Source organism: Paramormyrops kingsleyae, chromosome 18 (assembly GCF_048594095.1).
Source record: "Paramormyrops kingsleyae isolate MSU_618 chromosome 18, PKINGS_0.4, whole genome shotgun sequence".
In the NCBI taxonomy this organism is placed as follows: Eukaryota; Metazoa; Chordata; class Actinopteri; order Osteoglossiformes; family Mormyridae; genus Paramormyrops; species Paramormyrops kingsleyae.
This window is the reverse complement of record NC_132814.1, coordinates 24156461-24171411: the sequence shown is the minus strand read 5'-3', so window position 1 is coordinate 24171411 and position 14951 is coordinate 24156461. Positions and strand designations below refer to the sequence as shown.

At 42.1% G+C, this 14951-nt stretch overlaps 1 protein-coding gene across 1 annotated transcript; it reads left to right on the top strand.

Annotated features, from left to right (window-relative positions):
• Positions 1-8112: 8112 nt before the first annotated feature.
• LOC111855207 (dolichyl-diphosphooligosaccharide--protein glycosyltransferase subunit MAGT1-like) lies at positions 8113-14951 on the top strand. The gene is made up of 10 exons (XM_023834006.2): positions 8113-8255; positions 8770-8939; positions 9088-9205; positions 9467-9607; positions 10742-10882; positions 11270-11359; positions 11449-11512; positions 11649-11723; positions 12461-12551; positions 13679-14951. Exons 1-10 carry the CDS (start codon positions 8172-8174, stop codon positions 13692-13694), a joined length of 990 nt encoding a protein of 329 aa, XP_023689774.2. The 5' UTR covers positions 8113-8171; the 3' UTR covers positions 13695-14951.

Sequence of the window (14951 nt, the reverse complement as noted above, 5' to 3'; positions counted from 1 at the left end):
TGCTAACGCAGCACAACGATGATGGCATAATGGCTGGAGCCTCATGGGAGATGGTGCAGGCGATTCATGAAGTGTGACAGCAGAGCAGCAGTGCGGATTGAGGACACTGTTAGATGGCCATAAGGATATCTTCATGGCCTAAGACTAAGAGCAGATCAACAGCACTTGTCCAACATTGAATTGATGCTGGAAATTCCCAGCCCATCCATCTGCGACCTCGCCTGTTTTTGCTGGCCAAGCATTAAACAATCAGGTATTGAGTCTTCCGACAGTCCTGGGGTTCACCGGCAGTCCTGTTTAAGAAGAAGGACAGATCATGGAGTTTCTGTGTGAACTCCTGGCATCTGAGTACCATGACCTGGAAGGATTCATACCCACTGCCCTGGATTGATGACACACTGGAGTTTATCGCTAGATCAGCTCCTTCGATCTTTGACGTGGCAACTAACAGGTCAAATTTACCCCAGATGTCGGACCCAAGACTGCATCCACCATTGGTTAAGGTCTAACCCTGGGCTATGTTGGTCGGTTTGTGTAACGCCCCAGCCATCTTTGAAAAGTTGATGGAGTAAATCATGGTCCTTGTCATATGAGGGAGCAATCACCAACTTGCACGCCGTCTACACTGCCATCCGCAAAGACATGTCGTTCATGTTTTTGACATAAGACTCCTGGACTTCCAGTTCTCTTCTTTGTATTTTCTTGGATTTGGTTACCTTGCTGATTGGCTTTTCATTATCGACCTTTTGCCTGTACCTGCATTTGTGCTTTTGGATTTCCGCTTCTGCTTGGTTTGCTTCTCTGCCTCTTGGTTTTGACCCTGCCTGTTTGCAATTACAATTTGAGCCTCCAAATTAAGCCTTAATTAAGCCTGTAGTTGAATCCCTTCAGTGTGTTCATTACAATGACGTTCTGAATATGCTAAAAAAAAAAAAAAAAGGTTAGTCAGCATTTTCTTTTCATGAGGACTCCTCCTCCCACCCAAGATTTCAAAGTACTACAATGGTTGGGGGGTTTGGGAGGAGTATCAATTAGATCGGGGGAGGGCATGATGGGGGCATCCGGGGAATACATTGTTGTCTGTAAGGATGAGCTGGACAACTGTCAAAGACTATGCCCCCTTGTCTATTCAAGCTCACTAGAGTTCTGACAGCTGTTGTGTTGCTTTTAGCGTTTAACTGGGAGAACTAGTTTAGTTGTTGCAATTTTTCTTCTTGGGATGTTTGATAACCTAGTGCTTACTCATTTTTCCATGGTTGCTTGAATCTCCTACTTTGTGGACTAGTGTGTCTCTTCTCTCTGATCCATTTCTTTGTATGAATCCTGATCCTGACCCCACACTCATCACGAGTGTGTCTCTTACCCTCACTATCCAGGATAGATTCTCTGGCTTTGCGACTTATGATGATGACTTCGATTCCTGTCCAATATTTTGGCTTCTTGATTCCTCCCTCACCAGTATTGTGACGTTGTCATTCTAGCAGGATCTAGGTCACATTGAAATATTAAGCTGTATTGTTAAAAGCTATGGAGGACCAAATTACTCACAATGATTAATTTAATAAATATATAATCAAATTTATAATTATTTAAGTGTGCCATTTTTTGAAAATACATTATGAAATCAGAGCAATTTATCATGTTCTAAAGTTAGGAGGGATTGAGATCCATGTGCAGTAACCCAAAAAAGGACATTCTGTTGCAGACGAGTCGACATCACAATGTAACAAAGGACATTCATCACTGAGCTAGGGAGGCTGGTGAGGGTAGGCACATATATACACTGATGATGAGGAGTACATGAGGAGCAGGTGTGGACAATAACAATTAACTCACCAAAGGTGATGGGAAACAGCTGGGTAAACACAAACAAGAAGGCACAGGATGGCCTGGGGGGTATTCCATGAAGCAGGATTAAGGGAAAGTCTGGCTTATTTCGATAAGTCTGTCTTATTTAAGTGAGAGTTCCGTTCCATCAACTGAAGTCCTTTTGTCATGCCCTGCCCATCCGATCCTCCTGTGTGCCACGCCCCTCATTAACCTCGTGTGAAATCCCGATTGTTACCAGCTGTTTCCTGTTTTTTCCATTGAGTCCTGTGTACTTCAGTCCACGTTCAAATCTGTTTCCCTAGGTCTGCCATTGAAGTCTAGAAGTCTGATTGTGTAGTGCTGCTTGTTCCTTGGCTTGTTACATGTCCCTGCTCCGTTTCCCTATTAAATCCCGTTTTACCTGATCCTTTGTATTCCTGAACAGCTGAAGGTTTTAACCAGCACTAAGGATTCAAAGACTAGGTGACACTAGGAACAAGGGCTGCAGGATACTTACTACAAAACTAGACACAAGGATCAATGCTTGCATACATGCACACAAGAACATAGTTAACATATAACATCCAAAACTGTTGAGTCTGGCCTCTTGGAACCCACAACGGTTAAGGATGCATGGTTCTTAGCTGCACAACATGGAAACAGAGAAAAGACCGGGGTGGCCATGGACACCTGCTCGCTAAACAGGGAAACGTTGGGCAGAACGAAACAAGACAGGGTCCAATCCTGTCACCTTCTGTGGAGAGGAAAGTAGTGAGGATGGTCAGATGCAACTCAGGAACCACCAAGGCACAGGTCTGCCATGCACTAGAAGCTGTTGGAATTCCAGTGTCACACTCCACAGTCAAGCAAGTTTTATGTAGTCAAGGGTTGAGAGGCTGTCGTCCAAGGAAGAAGCCCCTGCTCCAGAAATGACACCTTCAAACTTGGCTAAAGTATGTAACTGATCACATAGACAAAGATGCAGCCTTCTGGAGGAATGTCTGATGGGCAGATGAGACAAAAATTTTGTTATTTGACCACAATGACCATAGGTTATGTTTGGAGTGGAAATGGTAAGACATTCAACCCCACGAACACTGTATCAACTGTTAAGCATGGTGGCACCAGCATCATGCTCTGGGGATATTTTGCTGCCAGTGGAACTGGTGCACTGCACAAAATGGACAGAATAATGATGGAGGATTACCCCACCGTGTAGGAAACACAGCGGGAAAGATCGTTGGAACCTCCCTCCTGGACATCTACAGCACCTGCCTGGTCCGCAAAGCAGTCAGCATTGTGGGAGACCCCACCCACCCTTCTTACAGCCTTTTCAGACTCCTGCAATCTGTGAAAATGTCCTGGAGCCTCCATGCCTGCTCCACCCGACTGAGGAATAGTTTCATCCACTAATCTGTCAGGATGCTGAACACTTTGCTCTCTCTCCCCCCCACCCCCAAAAAGTCTGGACTGTAAACCCCACCCACTCATATCCAGCACTAGCCGCTTTACTTGACTTTGTTTTACTTAATTTTACTTTACTACAAAGACTGTAAGAACTTAAAAACTGATGCAGTTCACCTTTGCGCTGTGCATCCACCATATTCACACTGCCTTGTTGTCTTCTGCATATGGTATATGGTGAACTAAGATCCTGGATGGCTGATAATTTTCTCGATCTTAATCAAAACAAAACTGAATTGTTAGTTATCGGTCCTTCTGCTAAAATTCAAAAGGGATGTGAACTCCTTGGTTCCTTTTCGGATTCTAGCAAACCATATGTCCGTAACCTAGGGGTTATTTTTGACAGCCATCTCTCGTCTGGCAGAGGCTCCTTTTTGCCAGATTTTCAACTTGCACCTCCGGCAGAACTCCAACTGCATACCGGGGGAGGTTGGGGACAGTGAGTCTGAATGGACACTGTTCCGGACCTCCATCGTGGAAGCGGCCATACGGAGCGACCGGAGGGTGTGTTCCAACTATAGGGGGGTCACATTTCTCAGCCCTCCTGGGAAAGTCAATTCCGGTGTACTGGAGAGGATGGTGAGATCGATAGTCAAATCTCGGATTCAGGAGGAACAATGCGGTTTTCGTCCTGGCCGTGGATTATTGGACCAGCTTTATACCCTCGGAAGGGTACTGGAGGGGGCCTGGGAGTTTGCCCATCCAGTCTACATGTGTTTTGTGGACTTGGAGAAGGCATATGACCAGGTTCCCTGAGGTGCTCTGTGGGGGGTACTTTGGGAGTATGGGGTTCAGGGCCCACTACTGCGGGCGATTCAGTCTCTGTATGAACGGAGAAGAAGCTTGGTCTGCATTGCTGGTAATAAGTTGGACGTGTTCCCAATGCGTGTTGGGCTCCGCCAGGGTTGCCGTTTGTCATTGGCCGTGTTTATAATATTTATGGAAAGAAGTTCTAGGCACAGCCAGGGAGTTGATGGTGTCCAGTTTTTGTGGTTTAAGGATTGTGTTGCTGCTTTTTGCAGATGACGTGGTCCTGTTGGCTTCATCTGCTGGGGACCTCCAGCGTGCCCTGGGATGGTTCACGGCTGAGTGCGAAGTGGCAGGGATGAGGATTAACACTTCCAAGCATAAGACCATAGTTCTCAGCTGGAAATGGGTGGATTGCCCTCTTCAGGTCAGGGAGGAGGTACTGCCTCAAGTGGAGGAGTTCAAGTATCTCGGGGTCTCGTTCACGAGTGAGGGTAGAAGAGATCGGGAGCTGGACAGACAGATCGGAGTGGCATCTGCAGTTCTGCAGGCGCTTAAACGGTTTGTCATGGCCAAAGAAAGAACTGAGCCGGAAAGCCAAAGCTCTCAATCTATTGGGCCATCTTTGTGCCTACCCTCACCTATGGTAATGAGCTGTGGGTAGTGACCAAAAGAATGAGATTGCGGATACAGGTGTCCGCAGGGTGTCTGGGCTCTTCCTTAGAGATAAGGTGAGAAGTTTGAATATCCGGGAGAGTCTCATGGTAGAACCGCTACTTCTCCACGTCAAAAGGAGCCAGTTGAGGTGGTTTGGACACCTGCCGCAGATGTCTTCTGAGTGGCTACCTGGAGAGGTTTTCCATGCATATCCTACAGGGAGGAGGCCCCGGGGCAGACCCAGGACATGCTGGAGGGATTATATCTCTTGGCCTTGGCATCCCCCCCCCCCCCCCCCCCCCCCCGAAGAGCAGGGTAGCTGGGGAGAGGGAGGTCTGGGTATCTCTACTGAAGTTGCTACCCCCGCGTCCCGAACCCCGGATTAGTGGATGGTAATGGATGGATGGAGTAGTAACTGAGTTACTAAGTTACTTGTGCCCCCTCAAGTAATATGTTACCCATAGAGTTTTGTCTGTGAAGTCTGCCTGAAAACTGTTTAGCCATTATGTCTGTGTCACAGCTGGCTTTAGGTAGGGAAAAACATACCGACATATGGATGTTTCACATTTGATGCAAAAGAAAACAAGCCTCAATTCAAACCTTGCGGAGCAGCATTAATAGGTAGAGACACCACAACAGCCAAGTGCTTTTCTGAAATGAACAGAAACAAAAAGTTGCTTTTTTGACACTTTTCTCTTTATTTAAGTTCTATGCGCTGGTGTTTATTTTTTCTTTTAATATGAATGAAAGTACGTCACATGCCAGTCTTTTGTTTGAGGCAAAATTTTGGGTTTATTTATACTTTAACAATAAATAAAGTTTATATAACGCCATTTTAGAATTGTGCAGTGTTTCATATTACAACCCTTTCAACAGTCAAATATGTGTCCTTAAAGAATGCATGTTTCCTTCAGGAATCTGTAGTGAGGATAGAGGTATGTGGCGGGGTGCATATGTATGTGTGTATGTGCATTTGAGGGGCACAAAATCTTCTGCTCCACGCCTGACATGAATTTTATGAAGACAATATTATAATATTAATAAGAATGGACTTGCTGAATGGTCCTCCCTTTGCAACCCTGTATATGGGAAATGGATGGATGAATGAATGGTCCTCTACAAAACAAACAAACAAACAATAAACACATTTTTATCTACTTTTTATGCATAGCCTAATTAATTGGCTTAGTTGTACTGTTTGTAGTAGTGTTGTAGTTCTCGAGACCGGTCTTGCTCTCGAGACCAATTTTTTGTGGTCTCGGTCTTGTCTTGGTCTCGACTCTATTTGGTCTCGTTCTTGTCTTGGTCTCGACTCTATTTGGTCTCGGTCTTGTCTTGGTCTCGGACATAGCGTTCTCGATGGGATGGGGAAAAAAAGAGAAATATCCTCACAGAACAGTATCATTATTTATTACGCGCCTCAATTCAAATGCAACCAGTCAGATGCATCCATTTCAAAAACGTTACATTTTATACATTTTCTCCACGGACACTGCCAGTGCTTCACAGTCCACACACATCATACACATCGTATCATACATCGGCAAAAAAATGTCCGCGAAGTCTATAGCATAGTTATAATTCAAATAAATTAGGTATTTTACATTGATTAGAAAGCACGGTCTTGGAGGTGCAAGTCAATCTGGAGGCTCATTCTCTTCAATTCAAAGCAAAGGATCATTACATAGCTGTATTCATAGCTTACCCGAGGCCTCTGTCCCTGGTATAAGAGACTTAATATGAACATCTTTCTGGTACATCCCATCTCTTTCCCTTGACGAGGTCTGATAAAATGCTTATAGGAGAGGATTGCTGAGAATATTATTTTCTATCAGGTTTCGTAACTATGACAAATCTGGGAGATTTTAAATGAGAGACATATGGACATACGGACAATATAATTGAAAAGATAACATGAATTTGATTTAACGAGTAATGACACTTTACAGCAATGCCTTTTTTCTCTACAGTTGATCTGGGTAATGTGATGTCGATTCTAGCCCTAGTCTGTTTTCGGTCTTGGTCTTGGTCTCGACCAGTCTTGGTCTTGGTCTCGCCTTAGTGTGTCTTGGTCTTGGTGTTGGACTTGGTCTTGGTCTTCGTACCCTCAAGTCTCGGCAGTGTCTTGGTCTTGATACCCTCCGGTCTCGGCAATGTCTTGGTCTCGGTTTAGGCGGTCTTGACTACAACACTAGTTTGTAGGTCTCAAACCTACCTATGATGCTGGGTCTGCATGTTCTCCTCGTGTTTACGTGACTTTCTTCCCACAGTATCACTTAGTATGAGAGTGTGTCCTGCAACGGACTGCCACCAGACTTGTTGTGTCTCTGACCTGTGGTACTTCTCTGTACTGCAGTATTTCTGAACCTGGACCCCCAGACAGTCCATGTTTTTGCTTCCTCCCAGCTCCCGGGAGCAAAAATGTGGAATATCCGGCAGGGAGCTGGGAGAGAGCAAAAATGTGGAATATCTGGCAGGGAGCTGGGAGAGAGCAAAAATGTGGACCGTTTTGGGGGTGTCCTGGAGGACCGGACTGAGAAACACACTGCTGTGCTGGATAAGCGGTTATATGAGAGATAGGTGGACAGCTTTAATTTAAAATGTTGTTGAATATATGAATTTGCAAAGGATTCAGAAAACTACATTTAATCCTTAAATATCCATCATCATTGTGGGCAGGGGCGGATTAAGGTGTACAGAGGCCCCTAGGCTACAGTAGTCTGTGGGCCCCCCAACCCCGCCCCCCTCCACGCCAATGGGGGCCCCCTTGCAGGCTGGCACATGTGGGGCCCCTAGGCTTAAGCCACATCTAGCCTGTGCGTTAATCTGCCCCTGATTGTGGGGCAGTATGAGAATAGTAATATATAATATATATATATCCATTACCATGCATTTAATAAAAACAGCAAATTCCCATTTGGGTTATACCTGGATGTATTAATAGTATGCGTTTACTGGAGCAAGGCTAGTTTTTGTGGATATAGGCTCTAATTCCTAAAGGTGCGATGCTGTTCTACTTGTAACTTTTAAGGCCAATCTGTTTGGAAAAAAAAAAAGTTTACCTAAATTCATAAGAAAACGCGTTTTAATAAATGTTAAGGTTTCCAGCGGTCGCTTTACATTAATTCCTTTTAAATACAGAATAATTTTACCGCTTTATCATGAAATAATAAATATAGATTTTTGTCACTTTTCAAGGTGCTGAACAGGATAACGATTCTGTTGTGAATTTTTGTATAATATTGACGGAGCGCTGCCTGGTATATAGGGCATCTGAGCCGCGGATTAAAAAGAGCAGCTCGCCTTTCGCCTGACACGGAAAGCAGCTTTAGGCGTGGTGTAGCGCGACACCATGCATCGATTGGCTCGTCGGAGACAACTGGCCAATTGTAGAAATGCATAAATTAATATTTAACCAATAAGCCCACCCACAGTTGTAAATTCTACGTCAGCGCCACGCCGAAGGCGCTGTTGCTCTTTAACGAAGTATAGAAATGTCTCCGTGTAAAGTTTTGTGTGGGCTTATCTTTGTTTTATTGGTTTATGGAATTCCTTCAGAAGGACAGAAGAAAAAGGAGGTGCGTGCACGTGGTAGTTGTTTATATGTATAGTTTGCTAGCCTGTTTTAATGATTAATATAAATCAGGTTGCAACATAGCTAATCAGGAAGTGAAGCAAATTTAGTAGCTAAATGGATTGCAAATAAATGGAATGGTCTTTTATGACACTGGCGCACTCTAGGTTGGCACATCAAATGTAATACTTTTAAGAAAATGTTGTTTAGGTAACCGTATTATAAAAATGACTAATGGTAACGAGAAAAAAAATGTATCGCAACGAACGTAAGATGGGAAGCGATATATAATTCAAACTTACCCGAAAACTTAAACTTGTAATCACTAGTTTCCTAACAGTTTGTGACAGTCGGTTACAGTTGTAACAAACTTTGCTATTTTCGGTGTCATGCAAAAGTATGATGCATCAGAATGCACGTTTTAGATTGTTATACAATTTAAAACTTTTGTATGAAGTTCGGTTTGAAACTTTACATATTTCTCTCAGTGCACTGACAAGAACCTGTTCTTTCTGTAGACACTACTGACAGACAAAGTCGGTCAAATGATGGAGTGGGCAACTAGAAGATCAGTGATACGAATGAATGGAGAGAAGTTCAGACGTTTCGTGAAGGCCCCTCCTCGTAATTACTCAATGATAGTGATGTTCACTGCGCTTCAGCCCCAGAGGCAGTGTGGCGTGTGCAAGTGAGTACCGATATTTTAATGGCTTTAACGGTTTTCTTGCAATCAAAAAGTATGTTGGATAGATTGTGCACTGTTAAAATCTTATGATGTGATGGATTAAAGAGTTTTCTGCATTGCATGGTTGGAATGTGGTGTTTTTTGTTTCTAGGCAAGCTGATGAAGAATACCAAATCTTAGCCAATTCTTGGCGCTACTCCAGTGCTTTCACTAACAAGATATTCTTTGCTGCTGTTGACTTTGATGAGGGATCAGATGTTTTTCACATGGTACTCTTTAGGCATATTTGCTTTATTAAATCATGTAATGATATGTAGCTTAAAAATTTGCACTTCTGAGAATATAGTTAAGAAAAATGTAATTTAAACTTACTGCAACTCCTGTAAATCTTAAATAATCCAAGGAATATGAAACAGTCTGATATACAGTATTCTGATTACTGTGTATATAGTAGGTATTTACTTACCTGGTATTTTCCTTTGAAATGTTTTTTTTATATACATCTTTGACATTGTTTTGTCTCTCCTCAGTTGAACATGAATTCTGCCCCCACATTCATGCACTTTCCATCGAAAGGAAAGCCAAAGCGTGCAGATGCATACGAGTTGCAGGTTCGAGGTTTTGCGGCAGAGCAGCTGTCTAGATGGATTGCAGACAGGACCGACATCAATGTAAGCCTCCTATGATCACCTTGGTACAACTGCCTGACCAAATGCCTTCTCCTTTTCTCCAGCCATGAACTCTGCAGTTGTCTCTGTTGTAATATTCTTCATATTTATATACTGATCATCAAAAGAAACTTCTTCCAGATTACGCACACCGTTCACCAGCTCCTTGTCAGACTCGTCCTTTTCAGTCAAGACCGTCTACAGAAAAGCACGATTCGTCAGGATTCGAACCCCAGCCCACTCCCTGCGTATCCATCGTGAACGTTGTTGGCACTTTAGTCTTCTCCATGGCTGCAGATTAGACAGGACAGGACCTCAAAAAGGTCATCTTGCATATAGCCTCCTCACCATGGAACAGCTCACATTATACTCGCAGCTCACTGTTCCACTGTGATTTGGTTTGGTTTGGGATGCTACCCCAATTCTTACTTGTTCAGCTGCTGTGGCTGCAACACTACTGAACCAGTCTCCTGGGTGATGCTGGACAATATGTCTGTCTTGGCTAGGGGTTCTAACCCAGGGGCCTGCCAGACCTGTGGCCTTCACTAACACTGCCGGTGTCCCGATACCCGCATGCTAGCTGTGATATTGCAGCCTATGAGCAGCAACTCCAGCATCTCCTCTCTGGTTCCGTCCTGCTTCCAGTATCCCTGTTCTCCATAGGTGCTGCTCCTGGGTCAAATGTTTAATCTCTAACTTGTGTTTTTCTGAGAGGATTCTCACCAAGGCACAACGCCGGCAAGATGACACACAAGACATCTTATAGCAAATTTCCAGATTATACTTGTTTACCTTCATTGCAAATCAGTCTCTACAAACGAAGTCGACCATTCAAATCGCACATCAACCATGATCTGGTTACTGACTCATAAGTACTGACCTTAAATACTGCAGGATAATATATTACATTACAGAAATTTAACGGTACCCCAATGAAAACCTCGATAAGTTTATTTTGATGCTCAGTATATATCGCAAATATAGCCTTTTATACTGTATGTGTGCCTTATGTTTTTGATGATAAAAATGGTATGTGAATTACCTATTTATAAGATGGAAAAACTGATTCTTTCTCCAACTGATACATTGATGACTTTTTTGTGATACCACAAAATTATGTGCACCTGTTTTCTATAGATACGAGTGATCAGGCCTCCCAACTATGCTGGGCCACTGATGCTGGGCTTATTACTGGCAGTCATTGGAAGCCTCGTGTACCTGAAACGCAACAGCCTTGAGTTCCTCCATAACAAAAACGCTTGGGCTTTTGCAGCACTGGTACGTGCACTGAACCAAAATAAATGAAATCTAAACCAAATCCCTTTTATCATCACTTGATACAGATGTACATGTGAGTGAAAATGTTATGTGCAAGTTCCATAGCAGTGCCATATATGTAAATGACATGCACATCCTGAAAACAATTTGTCCAAGATTATACAGATAGTGTACGCAGTATAATTTCACGATACATGATGTACGTTATACACAGTATATCACCCAAAAAGTGCAAAAAAAATGTGTTCCTCATTCTTTTGACATATCTTATTTCAGTTAAAAAAAAATCTTTTTTTTTCTGTAATGGCCATATGGAGCAGTTTTGTTCCAATTTAGAAACAGTTTTACCAAATGTCAGATTGATGAGTTGTCTCTTTTCTGTGCTAGTGCTTTGTGTTGATCATGACCTCAGGACAAATGTGGAACCACATACGCGGACCGCCATATGCACATAAGAATCCCAGTACTGGTCAAGTGGTAAGTTGTTACTTCTCGTACACGCATGAAACCTATTAAATTCTCATATATTACACTAATACACTACTTTTCTGTCTCCTGTTTTTAAGAATTACATCCATTCGAGTAGCCAGGCCCAGTTTGTGGCTGAGACCCACATAGTTCTCCTGTTCAGTATCCTTTGAGTTTTCGTGGCACAGTTTGCTTTCTGCACATTCGGGTGCATGTAGGGAGTGGATTATTTAGCCTTTAGAATCCAGCTTCACCTGATCGCCCTGAGAATGGAAATCCCTTTGACAAAGTTTGTCAGACGCTGCCGTTACCCTTGGCATGGTGCTTTTGCATGAGGCAGCGACATCCGACATGGAAATAGGGAAGAGGAAAAGTAAGTGTGAAATAATTTTGATTATGGATTTCACAGCTTGGTTTCATGGTAGCCTCCTCCAGCTTAAGCCTGGGTCTGTTTGCATGTTCTCTCTCTCTCTGTACCCAGTTCCTTTACCATCCTACAACATGCAGTTTAAGTGGATTGGTGTCTCTACGTCGGTCATTGTATGTCTGCACACATACTAGCAAGCCCCGTGATGGACTGGCATCCTGTACTAATAATATTTCGTTATAAATGTGTATTAAGTTGTCCTGCAGTCACTAAAGCAATGTGTTAATGTGTAGGGTATATGGTATTGTGGTAATACCAGTTTCAAAGGCAGCACCATTCCAGCATTTTGAAATCTTAATGACATCATCCCCGGATAGCATTGCTTTTGAAAACACTGCCAAAACACTTTACCATGGTATAAATTACAGTCGTTAGCAGGTTAAATATGGCGGTGGCAGCGGATCTTTGTTTCTATGCCACTTTACACAGTGTATTGAATCTCTGTTTAAAGTTTTTTTTTCACAACTGCAACTTAAAAAATACTTCTGTTTTTTAAATGAAGCATTTGCATTTTTCTTTAAACCCTGTGTTTTGGTCTAACTAGCTTATGATTAGCAGTTAATTAGATTGTATGCTGAGAACTGTGATTTACAATTGACACTAACATGTTTTTCGCAAATGGTAACTCTTTGGACTTTGAGGCAGTGTATTTGTACAACATTGTTTCTGCTGCGTCTCTACAGTTATATGTGTTGCTGGGATCGGCCTTGTTGTCCTCTTCTTCAGCTGGCTCCTGTCGATCTTCAGAGCCAAATACCATGGTTATCCTTACAGGTAGGGTAACCCGTAACCTTTGTCCAGAGAATCCTTATATGATTTAGCACCTGATATACATGCCGCATCCCCAAAACCCCACTGAACTTTCCTGTATTTAGTTTTGTTTTGCATTGCACGTGTACTGGAAGTTTATACAAAAGAGATTCTGTACTTGTGTAAAGAATCATCCTACCATTCATGAGAAACTGTTGGATGAGTAAATGGTTGCTTCCTTCCGCCCTTTAACTGGCTGCTTTTTGGTCATTGCCAGTGTGCACTGCTTCGCCTTATTCTTGTGTACTGCTGTCTTAGAGATTTTTAACCTGGAAGCAGCTTGCTTCTCAGCGTAGCGTTCTGTCTGCAGGATCACGATTTAACGATTTGAAAATCCAGATTTGTTTAAAAAAAAATATATATACTTTTTCCATGGCTGTATATGAGTGGATTGAAACAAGTTAAATCCATATTCAGTCTCCCCCTCTCAGCCAGGGGAGATAGAGAACCATTAAATGTCAGGTCATTTACCAACACACTAGGGGCAGTTTCCCTTATCTCATAACTTGATTGGGCCCACCGCCCAGCAGAAATGAGACGCTAACTGCAGCCCCTGCGAGCTCTCATTCCCATTGAGGTTATAGGGGTGTTGAGCTTCTTTAAATTTCACTTCCACAAATATTTACAGGCTGTCTACGAAATAGAATCCGAAGCTACCAGATCAGAAACGGTCTAAGCAAAATCAATTGTCAAACAAAAACAAGCACAATCAAAGTATATGGTAAACAATAAGTACAACAAACTCAAAGTAACGGCCGCCTGTTCATTGCCAAGACAGGCTTTATAAAGGAAGTGATGGGGGGGGGAAGTGGCTACCAGAATGGGGAGGTGTAATTGTGGGCAGCGTCAGTAACAGAAACGCCTAAAGAAACATGCACCCAACAGGCAAATTACACATCGTATCGTAACAATGCAAGTCGACATCTCACCTGTATAGGAATGCAGAATATGGAACGTTTTTAGATTTCTTTTTAAGGGTTCATTGATTTTCTGAGTGGTTTATTAATGGATGTTAATAGCTAGTAAACTTGAAGAACGTTACGTATGAATAGTATTATTCTCCGTTCATTTTGTCCTCTTTGTGTGAATAGTTTCTTGATGAATTAATTGGGACCAGGAAAAATGAAGACTTCTGATGTGTCTGGGATCAAGAAGTTCATGCCTCATGCTAATCAGAGAACACCAAGGAATTTCCTCTAACTACACCCTCAAGTGCCTTTTAATTGAAACTTGTTTTATTACATAACATTCCCTATTGTCTGTTTTCCAGAAATTTTAAACTGTGAATTGGATCATTCTATAGTACAGCAGTCTTGAACTCATTTGAATTTGCCTGTATTTATAAGGGCTCTTGTCAATTTTAAAGGGCTTCTGAAAAAGGAAGGTTTGTTTTTGGTGTAAATGGTACTGGCTGTAGCAAGTTTAACCAAGTAATAGTTTTTGTGTGAAACATTTTTTAAAGGCTCATGCTTTGTATGTTGTAGGCATGTTTGTATGCGGACTGAATACATGACTCTTTGGATGTCATGTGTGGTTAGTCAAGATGTATTTAATGGACTAAAAATCTTGTTTTACTTGCCATTTATCAACAAGAATTTCCTTGTTCATTTATTTTCACCTGTTTCTATGAACAGTGTAAACAATTACCAATTCAGCACTGAAATGAACTTTAGTCCTTTTCATGCCATATTCACTGGATTCTAATACAAAGTGCTTTCCAAATCTCAGTGAGGGGACTGACAATTTTTGTTCCACAATAAGAACCACATTGTTTTCCACAATCATGAGCATATGTAAAATTCATTTCATTACAGAATGGCATTGCAAAAGCTTAAACTAGGTTGTGTGTGTGTATGAAGGAATTTTGTCCCCGAAGGAATGGATTCGTGCCGCTCTGATTGTATATTGTGGCACGTTATTTTCCAGCCTTTCCCCATTTGCCTGTATAGTTCATAAACGAATTTGACTGCATTCTGAAGTTGCTTATATGGTGTCAACAAATGCTTTATGAATTCCTGAAGCTTCTTTTATGGTAGAGGAGCATGATGGTATCTCTTTTGTGAATGTATGGGCATAAATGAGCATTACCATTGAACTTTAAGTACTCTGTAGAGTTTGGGGTTTTTTTTTTACCAAGAGGTCACAAATGTGTTTTTTTTTTTTTTGAAGAAAATTTAGATTGTTCTAGAAAATGTTATAATGGTAACAATTTTTAAATTATTATTATTTTGTATGGGGAACAAGTTGAAAATAATAATCTGTTCTTAATTTAGTTGACTGAATTGCATTGTCTAACATGAAAGTGCTATTCTGGAATGCTTCAGGGAAAATGCTTTTATTAAAGTGATTAAAAAAAGCTTTAAA